This window comes from Bos indicus, chromosome 17 (genome assembly GCF_029378745.1).
Source record: "Bos indicus isolate NIAB-ARS_2022 breed Sahiwal x Tharparkar chromosome 17, NIAB-ARS_B.indTharparkar_mat_pri_1.0, whole genome shotgun sequence".
NCBI classification, from domain to species: Eukaryota; Metazoa; Chordata; class Mammalia; order Artiodactyla; family Bovidae; genus Bos; species Bos indicus.
The window spans coordinates 11,264,103-11,291,744 of NC_091776.1; the positions used below are offsets into that span (position 1 = coordinate 11,264,103).

General features: G+C 39.0%; 1 protein-coding gene across 4 annotated transcripts in view; it reads left to right on the forward strand.

Annotated features, from left to right (window-relative positions):
* Positions 1-13,086: 13,086 nt before the first annotated feature.
* Positions 13,087-27,642, forward strand: part of TTC29 (tetratricopeptide repeat domain 29) — a 273,994-nt gene continuing 259,438 nt past the window's right edge. For 3 of the 4 annotated variants that reach the window (XM_070769026.1, XM_070769025.1, XM_070769024.1), the window contains exons 1-4: positions 13,087-13,200; positions 13,996-14,042; positions 20,706-20,803; positions 22,619-22,702. In XM_070769026.1, coding sequence (XP_070625127.1) covers positions 20,712-20,803; positions 22,619-22,702 — 176 coding nt within the window. In that variant the 5' untranslated portion in view covers positions 13,087-13,200; positions 13,996-14,042; positions 20,706-20,711. The remainder of the gene's footprint in view (positions 13,201-13,995; positions 14,043-20,705; positions 20,804-22,618; positions 22,703-27,642) is intronic. The other variant, XM_070769027.1, reaches the window with a different exon arrangement.

Below are 27,642 nucleotides of genomic sequence, written 5' to 3' on the forward strand. Positions count from 1 at the left end.
TTGTGGAAATTTGTCTTCACTTGTAGAAAACATTGCTGCTGTACCTTGACCCAGTGTGTGAGGACACAAAATAATGAGTAAAATTAACAATGAAGCATATATGTATGTTCAAGTTCAAATGATACTGGTTTAATTAGCAGATTTAGGAGTCTGAGAAACTAGAATTGTACCAATCAGAACCAAAAGTATGAAAATGCTGAAAGAAATGAGGAAATACGTTTTAATACTGATATTTATAAGACATGATTTAAGGAAGTTTTTTTGTATACTTCATATTTTAAAACAATGAGGTTTTGTACACATTAAGAAAAAAAAAACAGCTAAAACTATATATAAACCAAGGAAATACACATTAGATGTTAAAAAAGGTAGTTTAGGTTTTCAAGTAAGTCCTGAAGATTGTCAGGCTTCTTAAATGTTGATGGTGTTAAGGAAATCTTTATCTAGACCCTTGGCTTTCATATGTGCTTTTTCCTAACCTTGGTATGCCTGCTTGTTAAGCCTTCAGTCTGCTCCTTCTTCTCCAATCCCTTTTCTTTTTTTTTTTTTTAATCCCTTTTCATTTTACAAAATCTTGACTAACAAAGGGACCATTTGAGAATGTGTGATTCAAAAACTTTTCGCTGATTCTATTCAATTAAATCTTAAAAGGTATTTGTCTAGGTTCTTTTAACTGCAAAACAATTCAAGAGTGAATGTTGCTCAGACAGTAAAGAAACTGCCTGCAATGCAGGAAGCCTTGTGTTCGATCCCTGGGTCAGGAAGATCCCCTGGAGAAGGGAATGGCAATTCTCTCCAGTATTCTTGCCTGGAGAATCCCATGACAGAGAAACCTGGCAAGCTACAGTTTATGTGGTTGCAGAGTTGGACACGACTGAGGAACTATTATACCTTGATGGCTTAGCTGGTAAAGTATCTGCCTGAAATGCAGAAGACACAGGAGACGTGAGTTTAGTCCCTGGGTCAGGAAGATCCTCTGGAGGAAGAAATAGCAACCCACTCCAGTATTCTTGCCAGAAAAATCCCCTGGACAGAGGAGCATGGCAGGCTACAGTCCAAAGGGTTGCAAAAAGTTGGAAATGACTTAGCAACTATGCACACTGCTGCTGCTGCTTAGTCACTTCAGTCGTGTCCAACTCTGTGCAACCCCATAGATGGCAGCCCACCAGGCTCCCCCATCTCTGAGATTCTCCAGGCAAGAACACTGGAGTGGGTTCTCATTTCCTTCTCCAATGCATGAAACTGAAAAGTGAAAGTGAAGTTGCTCAGTCGTGTCCAACTCTTAGCGACCCCGTGGACTACAGCCTACCAGGCTCCCCCCGTCCCTGGGATTCTCCAGGCAAGAACGCTGGAGTGGGCTGCCATTTCCTTCTCCAGTGCATGAAAGTGAAAAGTGAAAGTGAAGTTGCTTAGTCATGTCCAACCCTCAGCTATCCCACGGACTGCAGCCTTCCAGGCTCCTCTGTCCATGGGATTTTCCAAGCGAGAGTACTGGAGTGGGGTACTTTTCAGAGAAGGTACCATTGCCTTCTCCAAACTATGCACACACATGCATATATATTGGTAAAATCTTTTATCAAAAGGCATTCAACTCTAAATTCAGTGTAAAAATGATTACTTGCAAGTGTTGATAAGCAAATGGCTTTTTGTTTTTACCTTAGAATATTTAGTGCGGTGCCCTGCTTATGTATGATCAATAAATATTGACTAGGTTTCTCCACCTGATTTATTGCACAAATAGAAAATATTTAAACATCAAAAGCATTTTCTAATATTTTCAGCCAGATCAAAGTCACGTCATTTGACTATGTAAGTAGGATATTTTGGCCTCAAATTTTTAAACAAATTTTATCAAATTTCTACATAATAATAGAAAAATAAATGTAATAACATATGCTCTTTAATGCAATTTCTTAATAGAATTTTAAGAGTCTGTTATTACTTTAGAAACACAATGTTCTCATGTGTTTAGTGTGAAGAATAAATATTATCTGTAATTAATACATATTATTTCACAATAACATTTTATCTCATTTGTAATAGTTTCTTAACTACTGTGTAAATTAACTTTACTTGTAAGTAATAAAATCAACTCTGGCTAACTTTAGAAAAATTAGTTTATTGGAGTGATATTAGAGGCCAAAAAGTCATTGTGAAACTGTGACAGAGACATGGGAAGGGCCAGTATCAGGGCAGAACCTGGGGCTAGAAAATAAAAATTATAGTTATTATGTCAGGGCAGGTTACAGCTTCAAACATGATGAGAGGCATAATTCATATCATATCAGGCTCCAAAATCCAAAGATATGTAAATAAGCATTTGGGTTTGATGTGTAAATTTCAATGAACCATACTTTACTTTGGATTAGAGTATTCATCCACCTAAACCACCCCCCACCAAACTTCACGGAGGTGAAAGACTCCTGTATTTTCACAAGATATTTATGCTTCCTTTTGGCATGCATGTATAGCACCAAGGCATGGAGGGTGCATGCTAATTTTTGTTCTCCAATTCTATTAGAGAACCTCCCAGTGCAGTGATCTAGGCTGGTATTCTGTAAGATGTTGAGATAATTAAGGTACCTGTGTACTAAGTTGCGGAGAAGGCAATGGCACCCCACTCCGATACTCTTGCCTGGAAAATCCCATGGATGGAGGAGCCTGGTGGGCTGCAGTCCATGGGGTCGCTAGAAGTCAGGCACGACTTAGCGATTTCACTTTCACTTTTTACCTTCATGCATTGGAGAAGGAAATGGCAACCCACTCCAGTGTTCTTGCCTGGAGAATCCCAGGGACAGAGGAGCCTAGTGGGCTGCCATCTATGGGGTCACACAGAGTCAGACACGACTGAAGCGACTTAACAGCAGCAGCAGCAGGGACACCTGCACGCATGGTACTTCCAGTGTTGACCAAGATAGGAGTGAAATGTACTGGCTGGTGATATATAATGTGCTGTGTAAAATCTGAAACTCCCTTGAAGTCACTATGGACTAGTTTGTCTACATTATTTATGAAAAATATATAGACTGTTAACTGCACCTGGTTTACCTGGTTACATGGCCTATTTTGTCTATAAGATTGGTAGAATATAAAAGACCCCTTGGTGAAAAGGGAACTCCTGCACACTGTTGATGAGAATGTGAATTGGTAGTCACTACAGAAAAAAATAAGGGACTTCCTCAAAAAATTAAAAATAGAATTAACATATGATATAGCAATCCTAATTTTGGGTAAATTAGGAAAAATCCAGAAAAGACAAGAAATCAGTATCTTGGAGGGATATCTGTCCTCCCACTTTCAAGGCAGCATTATTTTATAATTGTCAAGATATGTAAGCAATCTAAGGGCCTTCAATGGGTGAATTTAAAAAATTTTAAAAATGTGATATATAGCATATATAATAATACATATAATGTTTCATATTCTATAATGAAATATTACTCAGCCATAAAAAAGAAGACAATCTTGCCATTTGCAATAATATAGATAAATTTGTAGGGCATTATGCCAACTGAAATAAGCCAAACAGGGATGGACAAATACTGTACGGTATCACTCTTATGTAGAATCTAAAAAAAGGCCTATTACATTGAAGCAGAGAATGGAATGGCGGTTGCCAGGGGCTGCAGGCAGGAGGAAATGGGGAGGTGTAGGTCAAAGGATACAAAATTTAAGTTATAAGATGACTAAATTCTGAGGAACTCATGTACAGCATGGTGATCAGAGTTCCCACTAGTATGCTTGAGATGTGCTGAGAGTAGGTCTTGAGTTTCAGCTTCAGCATCAGTCCTTCCAATAAATATTTAGGACTGATTTCCTTTAGGATGGACTGGTTGGATCTCTTTGAAGTCCAAGGGACTCTCAAGAGTCTTCTCCAACACCACAGTTCAAAAGCATCGATACTTTGGTGCTCACCTTTCTTTACAGTCCAACTCTCACATCCATACGTGACTACTGGAAAAACCATAGCTTTGACTAGATGGACCTTTGTTGGCAAAGTAATGTCTCTGCTTTTTAATATGCTGTCGAGGTTTTTCATTGCTTTTCTTCCAAGGAGCAAATGTCTTTTAATTTCATGGCTGCAGTCACCATCTGCAGTGATTTTGGAGCCCCCCCAAAATAAAGTCTGTCGTTATTTCTATTGTTGCCCCATCTATTTGCCATGAAGTGATGGGACCAGATGCCATGATCTTAGTTTTCTAAATGTTGAGTTTTAAGCCAGCTTTTTCACTCTCCTCTTTCACTTTGATCAAGAGGCTCTTTAGTTCTTCTTCACATTCTGCCATAAAGGTGGTATCATCTGCGTATCTGAGTTTATCGATATTTCTCCTGGCAATCTTGATTCTAGCTCATGATTCATCCAGCCCAGTGTTTCTCATGATGTACTCTGCATATAAGTTAAATAAGCAGGGTGACAATATACAGCCTTGACGTACTCCTTTTCCTATTTGGAACCAGTCTGTTGTTCCATGTCCAGTTCTAACTGTTGTTTCTTGACCTGGATTTCTCAGATTTCTTGAGAAATCTTTCTCAGATTTCTCAGGAGGCAGGTAACGTGGTCTGGTATTTCCATCTCTTTAAGAATTTTCCAGTTCTTTGTGATCCACACAGTCAAAGTCTTTGGCATAGTCAATAAAGCGGAAATAGATGCTTTTTGGAATTACTTTGCTTTTTCTATGCTCTAATTAATGTTGGCAAATTGATCTCTGGTTCCTCTGCTTTTTCTAAATCCAGCTTGAACATCTGCAAGTTCATGGTTCATGTACTGTTGAAGCCTGGCTTGGAGAATTTTGAGAATTACTTTACTAGCATGTGAGATGAGTGCAATTGTGCGGTAGTTTGAACATTCTTTGGGATTGCCTTTCTTTTGGATTGGAATGAAAAATGACCTTTTCCAGTCATGGGACCACTGCTGAGTTTCCCAAATTTGCTGGCATATTGAGTGCAGCACTTTCACAGCATCATCTTTTAGGATTTGAAATAGCTCAACTGGAATTCCATCACCTTCACTAGCTTTGTTCGTAGTGATGCTCCCTAAGGCATACCTGACTTCACATTCCAGGATGTCTGTCTCTTATCATAGTAAGTTTTATTTAATAGGTCAGTCCGGTTCACCTCAGTCGTGTCCGACTCTTTGTGACCCCATGAATCACAGCACACCAGGCCTCCCTGTCCATCACCAACTCCCGGAGTTCACTCAAACTCACGTCCATCGAGTCAGTGATGCCATCCAGCCATCTCATCCTCTGTCATCCCCTTCTCCTCCTGCCCCCAATCCCTCCCAGCATCAGAGTCTTTTCCAATGAGTCAACTCTTCGCATGAGGTGGCCAAAGTACTGGAGTTTCAGCTTTAGCATTATTCCTTCCAAAGAACACCTAGGGCTGATCTCCTTCAGAATGGACTGGTTGGATGTCCTTGCAGTCCAAGGGACTCTCAAGAGTCTTCTCCAACACCACAGTTCAAAAGCATCAATTCTTACAGGTAGTCACTAAAAAAAAATCCTGCCATTGTTCTGTATATATTTACAAATGTAAGGGGAATAATCATAACATGGGCTTGGTGTCTCTATGCCTACTTTAGAACTTAAAAAGAAAAACAATTAACTTACCCTAACTCTGTTTATAATGGTGTTTTTCACCCTTAAAAAATAGCATTAGCTCAGAATTAGTGTCCAGTGTCTAGCTCAAAAGTTTTGGACATATTCTTTTTGCCACTGTAGCTACCTAATTAAATAAGTAATCATCTCAGAGGGGAAGAAAAGAAATTCATAGTGTGCATCGTGGTATTATTTCTGGACCCCAAGGTACATATAGAGCTTTCATTCAAGAGGTTGTGGGTCTAATCCTGGGATATAAAGAGAGACCAGTACTTTCCACTCTCCATTTTGGTAGCTCAAGTCAGGTCTGTGTTTATCAGCTTTAGGAGATTTTTTTTCTTCTCATAGAAATCAGTTTCTAAGTAAAATGGTTATTCATTAGTTTGATTCCAAGCAATGTCATGAATCACAGCCACAGATCTCTGTAGGTGAGGTCATTCTAATGAACACAGCAGCGTGGCTGTGTGTCATGGTGAATATACCCAATCTCCCATTGAGCTGTAATAACCTGATTTCCCTCACCCTGGAAACAGTGCATTTCCACTGAAGCCGTGGTACTCATTTCCATGATAACATTTCCCACCAGCACTCTTAACATTGGGAAATAATTTAGTAGAGAACTTACAGAGTCTATGGCATTTTCCTCCATAAATGGTTTGTGAAGGAAAAATTTTCAGGACTTTCTTAGGAAACATAGTTCAGAGGTGAGACATATAATATTGTATCTTAACATTCCTTTCTCTGAAAGACTTCAAGTTGCTTCCTTTAAAGTAAACTAAAAGTAAGTTTGCAACACAACTTACTTTCCAGTTGGCCAGATAGTCATTAACTAAACCAAGAAACTGTTAAATAAAATATACCTAGTCACCCAAAATAGCATGTGGAATCTAGAGCCTTTGACAAAAAAAAAAAAAAAAAAAAAAACAACCATCTTGACAATTTTATTCTTTATAATATTATTGTTTCACCTTTTTCATTAAAGAGTCCCCAAACTCCATTCTGAAGGAGAAACAATGTACCTCGAGTTTCAGTTCAGTTCAGTTCAGTCGCTCAGTCGCGTCCAACTCTGCGACCCCATGAATCGCAGCACGCCAGGCCTCCCTGTCCATCACCAACTCCCAGAGTTCACTCAGACTCATGTCCATCGAGTCAGTGGTGCCATCCAGCCATCTCATCCTCTGTCGTCCCCTTCTCCTCCTGCCTCAATCCCTCCCAGCATCAGAGTCTTTTCCAGTGAGTCAACTCTTCGCATCAGGTAGCCAAAGTACTGGAGTTTCAGCTTTAGCATCAGTCCTTCCAAAGAAATCCCAGGGCTGATCTCCTTCAGAATGGACTGGTTAGATCTCCTTGCAGTCCAAGGGACTCTCAAGAGTCTTCTCCAACACCACAGTTCAAAAGCATCAATTCTTCAGCGCTCAGCTTTCTTCACAGTCCAACTCTCACATCCATACATGACCACAGGAAAAACCATAGCCTTGACTAGGTGGACCTTTGTTGGCAAAGTAATGTCTCTGCTTTTGAATATGCTATCTAGGTTGGTCATAACTTTCCTTCCAAGGAGTAAGCGTCTTTTAATTTCATGGCTGCAGTCACCATCTGTAGTGATTTTGGAGCCCCCCAAAATAAAGTCTGACACTGTTTCCCCTGTTTCCCCATCTATTTCCCATGAAGTGATGGGACCAGATGCCATGATCTTCATTTTCTGAACCTCGAGTTTGGCTGACATAAACTAGCAAACTCCTTGTGTGTGTGTGAGGTTTTTTCAATGTAAACTAACAATTTCTCCCTATGTGTGTGTGTGTATGTGTACACATGAGCCTTCTCAGAGCTTGAGTTTTTCATTTTTGTCCCCCAGGATATGATGGGGTATACTTCTAATTATAGATCTGTGAATATTATGAGATGTTGAATAAGGAAGAACTTAGTCCACAAGCTACTTTTTCTTCAAGGAAACGACCTTGGACAAAGAAATAACAATGGTCTTCAAGCAAGGGAAAGTAGCTACCTCAGACAAAGGAAGGACATTTTCTGAGCAAATATACCTCAGTGGAAGATGTTACATATTCTTACAGAGGGAAATCCAACCTTAGTTTGCTCAGAATCTTCCAAATATGCCACTGTGATCCCAATTCCATTGGTAAAATGCCACTCTTTTCTCATGAATGCCCTAACATCCATATGGGAGCTCGTCCCTGGCTGCAAAATCAACTTTTAGTGGAAATAACTCACTTGACTTTTTTCCAGAATGATTATATAAAGGGTTTTAGTCCATGTTTTGAGAACAGAACTTACTATTTTGAATTTGTCATTCTCTTGTTTGTACATATATATATTTTCTGGCCATGCGTTCCATGTATCCATGTAGGGTTTCAACAGCTGTTAGAGGAGTACCTGTGCTAAGTCGCTTCAGTAGTGTCCAACTCTTTGAGAACCAATGGACTGTATCCTGCCAGGCTTCTCTGTCCATGGGATTCTCCAGGCAAGAATACTGGAGTGGATTGCCATGCCCTTCTCCAGAGGACCTTTCCAACACAGGGATTGAACTGGTGTCTCTTACATCTCCTGTATTGGCAAGCAGGAGTTTTTTTGTTTGTTTGTTTAACCACTAGCACCACCTGGGAAGTGTGTCTTCAAAAGCAGGCACCCATCCTCAAATGCTTGAATTCCTCATTTTCTCATGAGGCCCTTTGGTGGTAGCTCCATGATCTGTTGGAGTTTCACTCTCAGTGAACATTGATTACAAATAATCTCAGTTGATAATTACTGTTTCACAAAAGTTGTCACAGCTTGCTGCTTCCTTACAAAACTATGAACTAAAGCCTCATTACTTTTCACATTAATGTAGATGGCCAATCCCAAGAATCTTACATTTTCCTGAAGACCATCTCCCACTATCCAGCCACTAGTACCAATATTTCTATCAGTTAGAATTCAATCCCAATGAATAGAATTTTACTGTACAGTTAGTCCCCTACATACGAACCTTCAAGTTTTGAACTTTGAAAGATGTGAATGTATGTTCGCATGTCTGGTCACATAAGTTAGTTCACGTGTCTGCATACATTGTCACATGTGTGTATCATCTACAAGTGGTTGTGCTTTTGTGTACTTAACTGTACAGTACTGTATAGAATACAGTAGTGCACTATCTTTATTTCAAGCCCAGGAAGTCCAGAAGCAAGTGTAAAACCAACAGTGATGTTGCTGGTCCTGGTAATGCTGCTGCTGCTGCTGCTGCTAAGTCGCTTCAGTCGTGTCCGACTCTGTGCGACCCCAGAGACGGCAGCCCACCAGGCTCCCCCGTCCCTGGGATTCTCCAGGCAAGAACACTGGAGTGGGTTGCCATTTCCTTCTCCAATGCATGAAAGTGAAAAGTGAAAGGGAAGTCACTCAGTCGAGTCCGACTCTTAGCGACCCCATGGACTGCAGCCCACCAGGCTCCTTCGTCCATGGGATTTTCCAGGCAAGAGTACTGGAGTGGGGTGCCATTGCCTTCTCTGGGTCCTGGTAATAAATGCCAGCTATTGAACTGTACTGCAAGATTCCTTGGTGGCTCAGACAGTAAAGAATCTTCCTGCAATGCAGGAGACCCAGGTTCGATCCCTGGGTTGGGAAGATACCCTGGAGAAGGAAATGGCAACCCACTCCAGTATTCTTGCCTGGAAAATCCCATGGAAAGAGGAGTCCATGGGGTCGCAAAGAGTCGGACTCGAATGAGAGACTAACACACACATACTGTAGGATTAATAATGTTTGCTTTCCTGTGTGTGTATATTTGTTTTTTAATGTATTATTTGTGTGAGAAGTATTATAAACCTACTATAGTACAATTCTATATGCTGATCTTGTCAGTTGGGTACTTGGGCTAACTTTGTTGGACCTAGGAACAAACTGGACTTACGAAGGTACTCTTGGAAAGGAACTCATTTGTATGTAGGGGGCTTATTTTAATGAAAATTTACTGTAAATTGAACAAAAGGGAATGGACAGAGATCTGAAAAATCAGGACTTGGAACTGGCAAGAATCAATGCAGATTCTGAGACTAAGAAAGTAGAAACTACAGCAATGATCTAACAAGCCCCAAACTGGCCTTGCTTATGTCATATTCTGCTTTCTTGGCTAGAGGAGAATAGAATACCTAAATCTGCCCCCCTGGACTGTGTCTAGTGGAAAGTTGACATTTTCTTAAGACACACTTTCAGAAATAAGAAAAGGATGCAATAACAGCCAAGCCACATGCAAATTTTTGGTTGTACACAAAAGCTCTTGTAGAGGCTGCACACAAATGACAGTGTATGACAGAGGATTCCTAATAACCAACCCACATACAAATAAGTTAATTTGATTCAGATTTTTAGAAAATTACTTTAGTTCATTTTTCTACTACAAATTTAAGACAGGTAGTTTGTGACTTGGCTATTATGAGTTCATCAAGGCCTCCTTGTCACTTTTCACCAGTTTTTACACTTGTTCTATATTTTCTCTTCCTCTGTTTTATACCCTTTAATTTTCCCTTTGTATTTAGTATTAATTTAGTATTCCATTCCTAAGAAAGGTTCAGAGGATGACAAACAGCACATATACTTATCTCTTTTAATAAAAATGTTTAAGTAACTAAAACAATAATATTAATAATAGTGATAAAAATAGGGTAAGAACTGTCCGTGGATGAGGGAGTTTTAAAACTGTCAGAAGATACACAGTGGAAGGGAGCAGAGTGAAAGGTAAGATAGTAAAGAAAACCACAGCACTCAAGTGGCTGAGGATAATCTTCTAACAAAACCCTGGTGTCACTGCTCAGCATCTACAGGGGAAGAAGAGTAGGAGAAGTGGGGCTGAAAATAAGGGGGAAACTCTGAACATGAAACAGTTTAACTGCTCAACACCCTATGTAACACACTCACCCCCAGGCAGAGAGCAGAAAGGAGCCCTTTAAACCATAGCACATTTAATAAAGACTTTCAGTGAAATTTCAAGGGGAAGTTTAGGTTCCAGGTGGACTCCTTGTTATTCTGGCATAGAGGACACAGCCTGAGCACTGATTCTCTAAGTTCTCATCCTAAAAGAAACTCAAGGAGATGTAGCTTGCCCACTTTATCCACAGCTATGGAGACTCTCACTTAAGGAAGAAACTTGGAGAAGAGTCCTATTCAAACAAGAAGGAAACTTACACAGAGATACAGTCCTTCTCTCTTAAATATGAATCAATGTCTTTAGCACTGATGCTGAATCCCCCCCTTATTTTCTAAATTCCATAGTTGAAAATCTTGATTTTTAGCATTCATATGACTACTCAAAATAAAGATCATATTTTCCAGCTGCTCTTGAAGCTAAAGATGACAATGTGATAAAGTTCTTTCCAATGGGGTATAGCAAGAAACCATGCATTCATCTTCTTGGAAAGACTATGGCATTATTCCCAATTCTAGGTGGGGAAGGCAGAGGAAGTAATGAGAGGAATTACATATGGAAGAATCAGTTCTAGGCACCTCTGTTTATTCTGTTACTCGTTCAATTAATTTAAAAAATATTTTGAACACATACTATATATGAACTCCAGTACCATTCCAGGGAATTCAGAGAAAAGTAAGACAAAAATAAGAGCTCTTTGCTCTTAAAGAGATCCCAATCTTTCAGTGGAAATTTACTCATATAAACCAAGCACCGCACAAAGTAATGGGCTTCCCTGGTAGCTCAGTTGGTAAAGAATCTGCCTGCAATGTGGGAGACCACCTGCAGTGCAGGAGACTTGGGTTTGATCTCTGGGTCAGGAAGATTCCCTGGAGAAGGAAATGGCAACCCATTCCAGGATTCTTGCCTGGGAAATCCCAGGGACAGAGGAGCCTGGCAGGCTGCAGTCCCCATGGGGTCGCAACTTAGTGACTAAACCAACTCATGCAAAGTAATACTTTTAATAATGAAAGTAGGTCTAAGGGGAAGGAGTTGAGAGAGAGAGAGAGTTTAATTCTGTGAGGCTGTTGTAGAGTCCTCAAAGTTTTCAGAAGGGTCAGTCTCTGGATACAGTTACACCTGAAGCTGGCATCTTTGTGTTGCAGAAAACAGTGTTTGCATTTTTTGCTTAAACCAGTTTGAGCCAGGATTCTGTCACTTACAAATAACATTCTCTGAGCTCCTTAGCTCTATGAACTCTCGGGCTAAGGAGTGGAGAAAGAGAATAACCAAAGAACTGCCAGTGAAAAACAGCAAACAGGAGGAATAAATCCAAAGAGGCTGGAGGAACCTCCCAGAAAGCCACACTGGGAGAGCCTCATGCTGGAAGGAAGGTGCATGGAATTTACATACCTCAAAGCTGAAAAAGCAGGAAGAACTTGAACAGAATTCACAGTCAGTCACCTGTGGAGCTGTGTTAAGATGTTTCTGGAAACTGAGAAATGAGTTCATGAGAACAGAATTTGAGGGGTCCCATGGAGCCCAGTCACAGGTAGTCACAGTGATCGATTGAATGTATTCAATATAATGTAAATTTACTTGGTGGATGTAATTTAGTAATTTATTGCAGCAAATTAGATGTTGGAATGAAAGTGTGGCTATGGTTGCTATGCTTGTAGTCCAAATAGAATCGATTTATGATTAACAGAATGGTGTGAGCAGTACACCTGACTCGCTTTCTTACAGTGCGTGACAGTAGCCAATGAATAAAAACTTAGCTTTCCAGCACATCTATATTTGCGGATTAATAAGCAGCAAGCTTCACTGTCTTGCCCTCTATCTGTACGAGACAATGAGCCAGAAGTTCACTTCCTTATATTTACATGTGAGAGAAGGGGTGGAACCTTGGACTGCGATTAACTGGCTGACATTAAGTGGGTGTAGATATAAAATTCTGAGGAATTTTATTTTAAAACTTTCAGAGGAAGTTTTATTTAAATTTTATTTAAAATTTTAAATAAAAGTTAAATTTTATTTAAAACTTTCAGAGGAAGTTTTAAAATATATATGTAAAGACAGAACACGGGGAGAGTCTATGAAAGAGACCTTGAGATTTTAGCTCATCACCACTCAAAATTGGATTCTCTATCTGAAGACAGGATTGGGAAAGTTGTTTGCGTGGGACATGAAAAAAAATGGTTCTGAGCGCAACAGAGGCTGAGGAAGATGAGAATGAAGACTTATCCAGCTGGATAAAGTGGGGGTCTTGGGGGTCTTGAACGCCAAGCTGAGCGTTTTTCTGTCAATGCGTGGACGATAGGGCAATGTTGCAAAATATTGAGAATGCAGTGCCGAGAGGGAAATGATTCAGGTAGGCAAATTAGAGGCCTCTTGGATAAGGTGAACTAATTTCTGAGAGCTGTCTAACTTCTGAGAGCCGTCTGGCGTGAAAAAGCTGCCGGGTCCGTGGACGTCCCCAGCACTGCGCACACTAGGCCCCACCCCTAAAAGGCTCCGCCCCTGAGTCCGAGTAGAGTGGAAGCTGCACCAATCCAGAATCTCAGTTTAGCCTAACCCCGCCCCCTTCCGTCCCGTCCCGCTCTCTCTGTATCCCAGGAGACGCTCTTGCGTCCTCTCGATGCGCGTGCTCCGCTGTGTCTGGGAACCACCGCAGGAGGAGAGGGCAGCGCCGGCGCCCAGCACCTGCCACGGGTGAGGGACACACTTCGGCGGAACAGAAAACCAGAGTTGTTCCCCAGGACCAATCCATCGAGATTCGTGGCGGACTCCAAGAAGAAGACGGGTTATTTTTCCAGGCAGTCTCTCCTCTGACCCATACAGACCTTCCTCAGTCAGTGAGCGGCAAGCTTACTAAGCCAAGGCCCTCGCCATTTATTTCAAGAAATGCATAGAAGGGGGAGCACAGAAAGGCTCTCTCCTCACCGCCCAGTTTACCCTTTGAGGGCAGTGGAAAAAATTAATTAGTCCTGTTTAGAACTGGGTAGGAACTGAGATGCCCTCAGTTTTGGTAGATAACCAAAGTTTGAGAGATCACATTATCCCTAATGTCATATTTATATAATACATCGATTTTTGTTCTTGTTTAGTCGCTAAGTCGTGTCTGACTTTTGGGAAAACCCCATGGACAGTGGAGCCTGGCGGGCTACAGACCATGGGGTCACAAAAGAGTCCCAAAAGAATATATCAATAGTATTTCAGATGTATTGATCTTTCATTGAATTAGTGATTAGGTTCTCCCATAGGAGCTATACTTTTTTTTTTTTTATGGTTTGCATCTTTAATCATTGACATAATAAGTCAGCTGTCACAGCAAGATTTTTTTTTTTTAAGTTTATATAACGACAAGTAGATACCTGGTGTTTCGTGATACGAATAAATCTTATTCCATGATTTGGAAGCAGTGAGGGGAGTTAGTTAGTCTGTTGACTAATTTTTAACTTTTTCTCTTCTCTTCTTTGCTATTATTCTTTGCTTCCAAATTTTTAGGCTGAAGTCTGTAAACCTGGAGAGACCTTCAGCAGTAATCTCCAAATGTAAGTCGAGTGAAACATGGCCCACTTTCAAACACTTTTCCTGCTTTAAGTTTTGATTTAACTGTCAATCATGTCAGTTAGCAGGAAATGTGTGGTTTCTATTTATTTACAACCTATTTACCTCTCACAGAGTGCTAAATGTGTCCGAAAATACAAGGGATAAACATTTACTGACTTTTTATTTTATGTGATTTTTTTTTACTCTGTTCAGGAGCAGATTACTGACATTTCTTCTGTAGCTTTCTTTAAACTTTCATAGTAAAAGAGCTTGTGGTGATAATGTGAAAAGTTCCAATTCTTATCGATGATCTTGTTGATGATAGTAAAATCATATTTATTTTGAACTCTCTTGATGACACATGATATTTTTGCTTGCTGTGTGTTTATTGGTTTTATTTCTCACATTTCAGCTTTTTCCCCCCAAGGTGACTGAATTCTGGAGATAGTGGTCAACCTCAAACATAGTTACTCCCCAGGTAGCCGGTGTCTATACAACTCTAGGCTTCCCCTTCCTTTGTGTTTCTTGATAAGGGTATCTCTGGGGATTGTGGGGGAAAGAGGGTTACTCTTTGAAGAATTTTACTTGGGGGCCAGAAACTTAAACTCACACCATGGGACACATTCAGCCTGATCCACCTCTCTCAAACCTTTCATCCTGTATTTCTCCATTCTCATTTGTCTTTGCATGTGGGGGCCAAACTTAGAGATTGTAACTGTGATACAGGAGCCAACCAGGAGATCAAAGAATCCACCAAATCTCCTCTGAATACCAACAGTGGAATGGCTGAGGGCAACCTTTTGATGTTTGTCTCGGCTCCTGTGGTGCCTAGAGTACTCTGCCCATTTGGTAGCACTGGGGGAGCTGCCTCTGGGTCCCCTAACAGACAGCTTCACCCTGACCTCCTAGGGCTAGGCTCATTTGGGTACCAGCCAGGGAAGTACCACTCATTATTCTCCCTTAGGTACCCATCTTGAGGTAGCACCCATCATGTGTGGTGTGGAGCTAGGAGGACCCTGATAAAGTGTCAATTGTGAAGGATGATGGGTTCCATTTCTGCTTCAGGCCTAGATCAGCCACTCCCAGCACTAATCCCATTCCTTCTGGATGGAGCCCACTAGAAAGCAGGGAATACTCTCTAGTCCACACCAGGAAAATGATACTGTTCATATTAACAAAGAACAAAAGGCTTTCTTCACTCAACAGGTATGATTTCAGCCTGGAATGACAGGCCCCTACGTGTGCTTGCATTTTTTCTCACTTTTTTCCCTTTGGTTTGCTTCTATATGCTAAAATGCAGCTATTTTCTACTCTAAGAACATTCAGCAGAAATAAGACTGAACTGATCAGACATAAAAGAGATGGTGATTACTTAGATAGGAAAATAATATGTTACAGGATCCTTTTACATATTTGATGCATTTCAAATATTATGTCTGTCATAAAATTTGGTTCAACAGCTACCTATTATGTAAAACAAAATATCTTTACATAGCCATGTATGGGTTGTAAAAAACAAATCCCCCTTTCCCAACAGGCATAGGCTAGGGAGGATGTGGGGCTTAGAGCAGCAAAGGGAGCCCGTCACATTCCACCCTAACCTTGAGCTTAAACTTTCAACATAGAATGGTTGAAGGATATTTTTTCCAGCACACAGTTAGTAATTTTTTTTCCGCTTTATCATTCAGCTCTGACCACCCCCCATTCAGAGTTGTGCCTTGAGGCTTGCCAGCAGGGCTTGCGATACTTACATTAAACTAAATTTAAGAGTAAAGGTGCTCCTGCTGCTAATGTTCTTAGATCAGAGGAGAGCAAAATGAAGGAACTGGCAGCTGAAACTTTAATGGTTGGAAACGTTGACTCAGATTAAAAAAAAAAAAATCACAGTTGATCTGTGTGACAAAGAAGACATGTTCCTCTCCACGTCTAACATGTGCATAAGATTTTATTAGATGCTTGTATTTTCTAGCGGAACTGGTCTAACCCAAGTAAACATCAGTGAGGATTAATTTTATATCACAACCTGGTAGGCCAGCTCTTGGGAGGCTTATACACGCCTTCCTGGAATACATGAGATGGCACTGAGTTTCTGGGGTTTGGTCCCTCTGTGTGCGAGCTAAGTTGCTTAGTCGTGTCCAACTCTTTGTGACCCCATGGACTATAGCCCACCAGGCTCCTGTGTCCATAAGATTTTCCAGGCAAGAATACTGGAGGGGGTAGCCATTTGCTTCTCCAAGAGATCTTCCCAACCCAGGGACTGAATCTGCATCTCTTATGTCTCCTGCATGGACAGGTGGGTTCTTTACTACTGGTGCCACCTGGGAAGTATATTTGGTCCCACTGTGTACACGTGTCTGGGTCTTCCTAGTGTTTGAAGAAATTGCAAGTACCTTTTTCTGGTTTTGAAGCTCCTTGAGAAACCCTTCAAAGGTCCCTAAGATTATGCAGAGATCACCTTTGCCTGATGCCTTTGGTAAGCATAGGGGCTGTCAGAACAGAGTCTTCATTTGTCAGGGAAGGAATGTCCAGACTGAATCAAGAACAAGCTTCCTTTCTTTCCCTTTCCAAATCCCCTTGGGGCAGACAGGTCTGGGTTAGGAGCTGAGATGGCCCAGATTTGCTCTGATTTGTTCCATAACAGCTGAGGACTCTGCAATCCAGAGTCTTCGCAGCTTCTCTGAAACAGGCTCACAAGGAGTAGGATTGGGGAGCCTTTGCCCTTTAAATCTGTTCACCAGGTCTAATTCTGCCTTAGCTTTAACTTCTCACTACATGTTCTATACAGTATTGTCATTTAGTAAGTTCTGTTTATCCAGTTAACTCAACAAGTTGATATAACATCTGATCAGAAAAATACAAATTTTTATATACAAAAAAGTTAAGTAACTTTCTTACGAAGTTATGGCATATAATACATTATGTTTCTTAAATGTTTGTTTTGGAGGAGATGACTGACATTTGCTATTTAGACTGAGTGCTTTAAAACTATAACTGTATAAAAATAAGTAGACCTTATGTTTCAAGGATCATGTCATACACTAATAATCTGGGCAATATTAGGATTCTATAGACTTTCCCCATGGCTCAGTGGTAAAGAATCACTTGCAGTGCAGGAGACACAGGAGATGTGGGTTTGATCCCTGGGTCAAGAAGATCCCTTAGAGGAGGAAATGACAATCCACCCCAGTATTCTTGCCTGGAGAACCCCATGGACAGAGGAGACTGGCAGGCTACAGTCCAAAGGGTCACAAAAAGTCAGACGTGACTGAGCACACACACACACGCATTATATCTAAAACATGACACTTATCTCCATTAGAATTTTCTCTTTATTATGCAAATAATTATTTTCAGGCCAAGGTATTTTTTTTTTTTTCAGAAACACTAGACTGCCTATTTCCACACTGAATTTCAAAAGACTTTTCCTCAAATCTCATTGCTTTTCCAGCCTCCATCTTGCCATGGCTTTGTACACAGCTCTAGAGGAATATCTTGTCTCTGTAGGCCACAGGCAGTCCTACCTTGAGTCTGACCACATCTCTCTCTCCACCTCTACCTAAACCACCATCCTCTGTCATCCAGATTTCATAGCAACCTCCAGCTGGTCTCCATGTCTTCCTTTCTGCCCCCTGCAGTCCAAGTCCAAAAGGGATGCCAGAGTCATCCTCTCAGGGTAGAAGTCAAACTGTCACTCCTGGGCTCAAAGCCTCCAATCAGCGTAAAAGTCCTAGTTTTTTATGGTAATCTTCAAGACCCCATATCATCAGAACACCACCAAATTTCTCCTTAACTTCTCTGATGTCATATTTTTCTGCTGCTACTCATCCCTGGCTACTGGTGAACACTGGGTCCTTTTTAGTTCCCTGCTTGATTTTCAGCTATAGATCCCATCATCATCTGATCTTCTGTGTTATTTTTGCTTGTTTGTGTATTGTCTGTTTCCCCACCTTACTGACCCTATCATATAGATTCTGTGAGGTTAGAGATTTTTGTCTTTTTGTTCACTGCCTCATCTTCAGTACCTAAAATAGTACCTGGCACAAAGTAGTAGCTTAATGCGTATTTGTTGATTAAGGCCCAGATTGATGGTGATTTACCCTAGGTCACACAGATAACAAATACTGGAGGAAGTGATTTAGAACCTGAAATGAGCCTTGCTTATGGGTATGTGACCCATAATGGTAGATGTAGAAGTCAAATGGTAGAGGTCAAAACTTGTGGAGATAGTGGTGGTAGAATCAAGAGGCTGTGGTCTTCTGAATGCCTCTCCAACAGGAGAAGGTGCGTTCTTTTGTATCTGAAAGTGCTTGTAACATGCGACAATTTTCCACTATAAGTCCATCAGCATCACGCCCACACTTCTTCCTTTTTGGAGTAAGATTTAGATAACTTGATTTTATAGATCTACCTTCATTATGGCTCACTTACTTTCTCCACTGTGGCATATAGCACTTCCCAAAGATAGCCATCCATCCCGCATCTTCCTCTTACAATGTGACTTCAATGCTTTCCCCTCAGTGGGTGAGTCTATTTCATTAGCCTTAAATCTAGGCAGCCTATTTTCACAATGGAAGTCATGCTATGTGACTTCCAAAGCCAGACCCTGGGAATACAGCGTCCACTTGGCTTTTCTTTGGGTACTTGCCTTTCTAGCCCTGATCAACCACTTAAGAAGTATGAGGCTGCCAGGCTAAGAGGAAGCCCAAGCCATATGAGGAGGTCACATGTATGTGTTCTGAGAGATAGCCCCAGCTGAGGTCCCAGCTAATAGCATTCACCACCAGATATATGAGTGAAGACCTTATAGGTATTTCCTGTTTCCCACCACTGAGTTACCCCTAAACTTCTGAGTCTTCTCAGCAGAGGCCCCAGTCAAAATGGAGTAGGGAAAAGCTATCCCCACTGTGCCTTCTCCTAACTCCTGACCCACATAAAATGAAAGGCAATACATTGATTGTTGTTTTAAGCAATCTTTTTTAAACCACTACACTTTTAAATTGAAGTATAGTTGATTTACAATGTTTCAAGCATATAGCAAAGTTTTGATCAGTTATATATATCTGAATATATGTATGAGGTGAAGTGAAGTCGCTCAGTTGTGTTCGACTCTTAGCAACGCCATGGACTGTAGCCTACCAGGCTCCTCTGTCCATGGGATTTTCCAGGCAAGAGTACTAGAATGGGTTGCCATTTCCTTCTCCAGGGGATCTTCCCAACCCGGGGATTGAACCTGGGCCTCCCATATTACAGGCAGACACTTTACCATCTGAGCCACCAAGGAAGCCCCTGTATACATATAATATATGTATACTCTTTTTCAAATTATTTTCCAGTATAGGTAATTACAAGATATTGAATATGGTTCCTTGTGCTACACAGTAGGTTCTGTTATTTATTTTATATGTAGTAATGTGTATTTGTTAATTCCAAATTTCTAATTTATTCCTCCCCCCTTTCCCTTTTGGTAGTCATAAGTTTGTTTACTACATCTGTGAGTCTGTTTCTATTTTGTAAATAAGGTAATTTGTATAGTTTTTTAAAAGATTCCACATATACAGATTCCACATTCCACATATATCACATATAAGTGATATCATATGATATTTGTCTTTCTCTGTCTGACTTATTCACTTAGTATGATAATCTCTAGGTCCATCCATTGTTGCTGTAAATGGCATTATTTCATTCTTTTCTATGATTGGGTAATATTCCATTATGCATGGAATATTATCTTCTTTATCCATTTCTTTTTTATCCATTCTTTGCTCAATAGGCATTTAGTTTGCTTCTACATCTTAGTCATTATAAATAGTGTTGCTGCAAACAGAAGGCAATGGCACCCCACTCCAGCACTCTTGCCTGGAAAATCCCATGGACGGAGGAGCCTGGGGGGCTGCAGTCTATGGGGTCGCTAAGAGTCAGACACGACTGAGCGACTTCACTTTCACTTTTCACTTTCATGCATTGGAGAAGGAAATGGCAACCCACTCCAGTGTTCTTGCCTGGAGAATCCCAGGGACGGGGGCACCTGGTGGGCTGCCGTCTATGGGGTCTCACAGAGTCGGACACGACTGAAGCGACTTAGCAGCAGCAGCAGCAAACATTGTTGCATATGTTTCTTTTTGATTTAGAGTTTTCATCTTTTCCCGATATATGCCCAGCTGTCTCCTTGTTGAGAATTGTTCTTAGCATTTAGCACTTCTAAGGGAAAGCCTTTATTTGTGAGAAAGTTTTTAGAAAACAGCCAAGTATGAACAATTTTTATTGTTTGTAACAGGAGAGCAAAGCATGAGTGTTTGAAATACATAGCTGCCCTAAAAATCTTCACTTTTTAATTGCAACCAGCTCTACTGACAAAACCCATACCAAAGCTCCTAGTTGTCTGAATCTTCAACACATTTATCAGATTTTCTCTTCTCTACTTTGTGGTGGAGATGCAGACACGTAGTAAATTGGCCAAAAGGCAGATAGTAAGAAAAATAATGAGAGAAGCCACCTGCAGAATTCACTCACTGAGCTTCATGCCTGAATAACAGAGCTAAAGATCTACATGCAGAGGCATTCTCAGCTCAGATGACTGACTAGATCTCTAATAATGTCTTAAAAGATTCTTTGAATGATTTACTGTTTAAATACCGTTTCTGTTTATTTATTTTTTTTGGCAGTCCAAAATGACTACCCTGCCCCCGCTGCCCATGACACGCCCAAAGCTTACGGCCTTGGCTAGACAGAAGCTGCCGTGCTCACCAAGAACAAAACCAAGGTATGTGTCCCCGGCTTTCTTTTTTTTCCCTACAGAAGAAATTTCTTGCAGTAAAAAATGTCAGTAACATATCTCAACAATAAAAATTGTTTAAAGACAAAAGTACATTTCTATATTCAGAATATTCAAATTTGCTGTTTCAGAAAGATTGATAAATCTTATTCAAAGATTAAGAATATATTTATTTAGCAGGCAAGTGCTCATTTGGTCATTTTATTTCCTACTGCCATTATATTGTGGTTCCTGCAAAGCTTTGGAAATACATTTCCTTTTTGAAATATGTGTGGAAAAATTGAAAGCAGAAGCTCTAGGCGTGAAAGTTGTATAGCATCTAAACCACAAGGTCCCGATCCTGATTTCTGTTTTGGAGGAAGGAAGACACAGTCTTACTCCTAGGGTAAACTAGTGGGCATGATTTAGCGCCTGAAATGATCCTAGAGCTTGAAAATACATCAGACCTCCTCTGCCTGTGAATGACTGCTGAATTCAGGGAGTTTTCCTCTCGGGCCGAAAACCTGCAGGGCAGGAACTTGATGTTTTTTTATTGTAACTATGCATATTAATTAAGACTGTGTTACTTAGAAGTTTCCACTTCTAGTTTTATTGATTTTTAATTATGCACATATTATTTATCAACATAAATAATTTGCATATGTAGGTTTGATTATCTTTTTATGCATGCCTTTCAATTCCTACAAGGCATAATGATCAAAGTATTATGAGACTGCTTTGTTCGAAGAAGGACCATACCTCATTTTTGGTATTTCTGGCAGAGACCAAAGCCCCTGAACCAAAATAATACGTTCAGCTAAATTTGTAGAAACTGTAAAATAGAATTGCAGAAAATTGTAAGTTTACTTTCAAATAATTTGAAAAGCAACAGTTTTGATAGAGGCATAACTTCAGTATATACATTCTTATTTTCCATCTTCCTTTTGGGCAATGTGAAATATTTGCAAAATCTGAAAAAGCTAGCTTCTTCTTCCTGTCATTTTGTAATAACTGAGTTTACGTTTTCTTTTCAACATGAACAAAACCATAACTCAGTGTCACATCCCTAGGATAAGACAGATTTTAAAGAAAAAAACCTTTGAATTCTTTTTATTAAAGAAAAACATTTTTATCATAACCATTTAAGGCAAATTTTTTAATCAACATTCTCCATTAGCTTCTGAATAAAAAGAGATACTTGTGTATCCTGTACTTCAGTTGTATGATATGTTAATAGTCTGCTTATTCTTAAAGGTGCAAGGGGTATGAAGAATGAGTATATTACATGTGTAATATATTTCTCATTAAAGTCTTCTTAAAATCACTTTCAGCTTGAACTTTTAATAGTAATTTGAGTTTTATGTGTGATTTTTAAAAACCACTCGAACAGAATGTCAGAGCAAAATTCTATGTTTTCAATGAATAAATTCAACACATTTGTATCAAATAGGAGTTTTTTAGTTCACGATACTGTGCTGAACACAATCTGACTTCTGTAGCTGGAAGGTTGTGAGAGAACATAAGTAAAATGGAAGATCTTAAAAGTTTTGAGGAGAAAACCCCATTTATTTAAGAATGTAGACTATTTTAGTGTGTTGATGTTTTATTTGTTTACACACTGAGTTCAGTATTCTTCCCTTTTTCCATTCAAGAAAGTTAAAAATTTGAAATTATCAATGAAGAGCCTAACTGTAGCTCTTGCAGAACATTTATTATCTAAGATATTATACCCTGAATATTCCTGTTCTCCTGGTGGCATTTTATGTTTGGTAGCTTTTCACCTCGATAAGGCAGTTCTTTATTATTTCTTTCCATTTCATTTAGGTCTGAACTGATCAAAGAAAAAGATGACATAGATCATTATTTGGAGGTGAATTTCAAAGGATTGTCAAAAGAGGAGGTTGCTGCGTAAGTATATACCTCTTAAAGGTACTTTAATATAAAGTTTGTTTTTTTGTCTTGATTATTTGTTGAAATTTCAATTTTCCTGTGCAGTTCATTTTTTCGCTGGAACATGGCATTTAAAAATTAAAGCTCGTATTAAATAGTGAGAAGTCACGTCTATTGATCTTATACATATCAAAAAAATCTTTAATTTTATGACTTTGAAAATTCTCGTATTTACTAAGGTATTATACTATCGTATTTGCAATATTTTAGTTAAGTCTGTGTCATTGATTGCTTAATAGCTTCCATTTTAGGGTATATTGCCTCCAAGGGGGAAAAATGCTTTAAGAGAAAGAGTTGTGTTATCTTTTTTCCTGGTGATTAAAAAGAAATCCCTGACTAATGTATATTTTCTCTCCCATCAAAAACCTACAAAAAGAAGTAATGGATCATAGTTTATTGGTTAATTTAAAAATAATTCCATGTATTTTTTTAATGAACAATGTAAACTTTGCCATTTTACTGCTAATTAGAACCTAATATGTGATCTGAGTAAAAATAGTATAAAAATCCATGTAAATTAGTGAGAAATAAATAGAAACCTAGAATAATAGCTAAACAGGTTTAATATTTCTTACCTATAGATGTGTTGACTCTGTTATTATCAGATTTTTAAATGTAAGTATTGACAAATAGAAATCTTATATATGCATATGTATCTTATGGAATTTATTAAATGGCTAAAATATTAAAATATTTTATACAACAAATGCTTTTAAAAGAGTTTCTCTATGTATATTATCTAGTGCTATGGGATTCCATTGAAGAAGTATTCCTATTGATGGTTTTGGTGTAGGTTTTCATACAGTTTAAAATTCTAAGTCTCTTGATACATTTCATTAGATAATTGTCAAATATGCTTATAGCTGGAAAAATGGAATAGTTCATTCTATCCATAGCCACTTTATTTTATAGAGTGACAAAATTTACAGTAAATATAATCACTGTCTTCCTTGGAGTTCTATTGACTGCCAAATGTAATATCTGGGACCTTTGGTTTTTAAATGCTATTCTAGTTGCTAATTCATTAACTTTCCATGGTAACCTGTTGCTTCTGCTGCTGCTGCTGCTAAGTCACTTCAGTCGTGTCTGACTCTGTGCTACCCCAGAGACGGCAGCCCACCAGGCTCTCCTGTCCCTGGGATTCTCCAGGCAAGAACACTGGAGTGGGTTGCCATTTCATTCTCCAATGCATGAAAGTGAAAAGTGAAAGTGAAGTAACCTGTTGGATAAAATTAAAGGTCAATATAGTCTGATGGTGTGTTCCTTCTTAAAAGAAAAATATATGTGAGTGATATTTTCATTTTGATTTAAATATGGGATATTTAAAAAAATAAATATAATGACTAGCTATAATTCACTTAAGAATTAGGAATTAAATTTGGAGTTAAACTTAGGCTTCACTTATTTGACAAACTAGACACCTTTATACTTAAAATTTGCTTTCAGTCTGCACTGAATAAAACATTATTCTAAAACAGTCCAGAAGAGTGTCCTCTTACAAATATTTTTTTCACTAAAGAAGTAAAAGTGAAATTGTTAGTTACTCAGTCATGTCCAACTCTGTAACCCCATGGACTGCAGCCTGCCAGGCTCCTCTGTCCATGGAATTTGCCAGGCAAGAATACTGGAGTGGATAGCCATTCCCTTCTCCAGGGGATCTTCCAGACGCAGGGATTGAACCTGGGTCTCCTGCATTGCAGGTAGATTCTTTGCTCTACACAAAACAAGTAGCACTGGGTAGTTCTGAATCTTTAACATTGAATTCTACTTAAACCTACCTATACTTGAATACTTTTTTAGATCAGAGCTCTTTCCCTAAGATAGTGGGTACAAATCTTATTAGAAAGTTCTTGTACTTGACTCACTATTATGCTTCTGACTGATACACATTCTAGACTTCGCCCTAAACAAACTAATTGAATAGCATGTAAAGGACAAAATTGATTTCAGCATCTCCCAGCAATACCCAACAGATGCCATGAGGAATTATGCATATTCCAAGCAATTTCTGCATACAACTTTTAATCAGCCATTCTACTCTAAAAAGATGAAAGATAAATGCAGAAAGCATTTATTAAGTGCCTACTTTATATCTAATACTAGGATTTTCACAGAGCGAGAAACTGTTATTTTATTGTAAAATATTTGGTCTCATCTTTATCTCTATTTGAGACAGTACAAGTAGGGAATAAATATGCAATGAATGAATACTGATTATACTGTGAGATGTAGCCTAGAGGTCTGGAAAAAAATCAGAGAAAACTAAGATGTTGGATAAAACTTGCCAAAGAAGACATATTCCAAGTTTGGCTCCTTATCTGTTAGCATTGTTGAACAAACTGGTGAGTCACAGGTCCTCACTATACAAGGACATAATGGGGAGAAATGGATGAATCAGATTTTCAATCAAGCAAAGCAATATCTAAGATATATCCTTAAATGCCTCTCTAGACTGTCTTATTCCCTAAGATGATAATAGAAATGTATACTTACATAATTCATGTCCATTAGGTTTGATATCCTGTAATGTGGATGTGTTTTTTGTTTAGTCCCAGAATAACCCTTCACTGTCTACTCTAAAATTTACCAAACTATTGGTACTGATACATAAACTCACACTCCGTGTCCCTCCTACTGCAATGGGTTGGAAAGTTCCTGTTCTTGTCTAAGGATTATGTCTATATTTGTACTGCAGGTGCCATCCCCTCTTACTTTTTCCAAGACTTTCTCCAGCAGTTAAACATGTTTAATTGCTACATCATCAATTTCTTCTTCTGCACTGATTCAGTCTCATCAGCATTCATATCCACTCTAGTATTTACCTTGACTTCTTATCCTCTTCCGTATTCCACCCCATTTTTCTCTACCCCTCACAGTAACTGGGAGCACTATTTCCATATTTCTATATCCCATTCTGAGACCAACTGAAATTGACTCTAAATAGATTTCCAGACCTAGAACTCACTGAAATCTGTTTATTGTGATCAGTATCCTCCTTTTAAATCACAACCAGTGGTCGTGTGTCTGTCCTTACCTTTCTTGATGTCTTCACACTATTTGAGAGTTGAGTTCTCTCTCTTTGAACATTCTGTGCTTGTAGCTTCCAGGATGCCATGTTCTATGGTTTTCCTCCAGACTGTTTGACCACAGGCAGAGCTCTATAGCTAAATGTTAAATTAATAAATGGGTGAAGAATAACTGTTGGATTACTAACACCATGAAACAGGTATTATGCTATGATATTCTTTGATTACAGCACTTTTAGTTCAGCACTTTAGGTAGCAGCTTCACTGTTGTATTGAGGAAGTTTAATTCCTCAAAAGTGTATTATGTTTACAAGTAAGAGTATAAAATTTAAATGAATAATTGAGCAGGACAGGCTAAAGTAGTTGTTACTGGAATGGCCAAACCCAACTGATGGGGAATCATTTTACTTTGGGTTAGGTAAAATGGTTCAAAGGCAAAGGGCTTCTGAGATTTTTATCATCTACATTTACAGAAGGAATTCTAGTATAGTAGTCCTTAATACTTCTTAATTGACCAGATTATTGCTATGCCTAATAATGATATTTTGATTTTCTTAAGTAAGTGGTTGAATAGTTCATTGATAGTATTTGACTGATCTTTAACAACTAAAGATTATGTTGTATTTCTGTATTTTGTGCTTTTTTATTCTGTATTATCAGAGTACATTATTTAAGTGATACTTAAAGTACCACTTATTATCATAATTGCTTTGAGTAGCTAAATAATAAAAGTGTCATTTATAGATTCAAATAAAGTTTTCTTGGGGGCAGTTTTTACAGCTTTAGCTATGTATATGAGGATACAAATAAGCAAAATAATCAAGGGACAGAGAATGTTAGTCTGCTCAATATTATTTTCTGTTCAGATATCAAATTCTATTATACAGAAGAATAGATTTAGTTCAAAATTGTGTGCATCTCTAAGATATTTTCTTCTTTGAGAATATCTTTCAGCATCACCAGTTACTGAGTGTCACTTGGTCAACACAACCTTTCTATCCTGCCTTTGAATTGTACCTTACTTGCTCAGTTAAGGTCCTGGAGAAGGGAAAGGCTACCCACTCCAGTATTCTGGCCTGGAGAATTCCATGGACTGTATAGTCCATTGGGTCACAAAGAGTCGGACACGACTGCGCGACTCACTACTCAGTTAAGGTAAATTAGTATTTGTCAGTCTTACATTTTCATCTTGAAAATATTTCAAAACTGTCTTCCAAAAGTGCTTTTATAAATGACAGACATAATTGTTATGGGGCTTCCCATGTGCCTCAGATAGTAAAGAATCTGCCTGTAATGCAAGAGACCAGGGTCCGACCCCTGGATTGGGAGGATCCCCTGGAGAAGCAAATGGCTACTCACTCCAGTATCCTTGCCTGGAAGATCCCATGGACAGAGGAGCCATGGGATTGCAGAGTTGGACATGACTGAGCGACTGAAACTTTCACTTTTATCCTTGTTGTCAGCAAATTTAGCATTTGGCTTGGCAATATGGTCAGGCTCTTAGAATATCTATAATATGGTGAAGGTGTTTATTCAGAATATAATATTTCAAGATAATATTAGGGGAATTTAGGCCCTTTAGGTGAGCTCTTCCTCTGCTTCATTTATCTTGTTTACTTTTAAATAATTTTGTGATATTTTGTTTTTTCTTCAAAACACTTTGCTCCTCTTTTTAAAGTGATAAATTCATACGGAGTTTTGACAATTCAACTTTCTGAAGATTCCAGTTGCCAAATAAATGGCTACATGACTAACAGGAATAGGCAGAAGAGAGAAGGAAAGGACAATGACCCACTTTCCTTCTCAGAAGCAAATTAGATTTTAATATTTTCTTCCTTTGCATACTCATTGCTGATTCATGTTGTTTTAAGG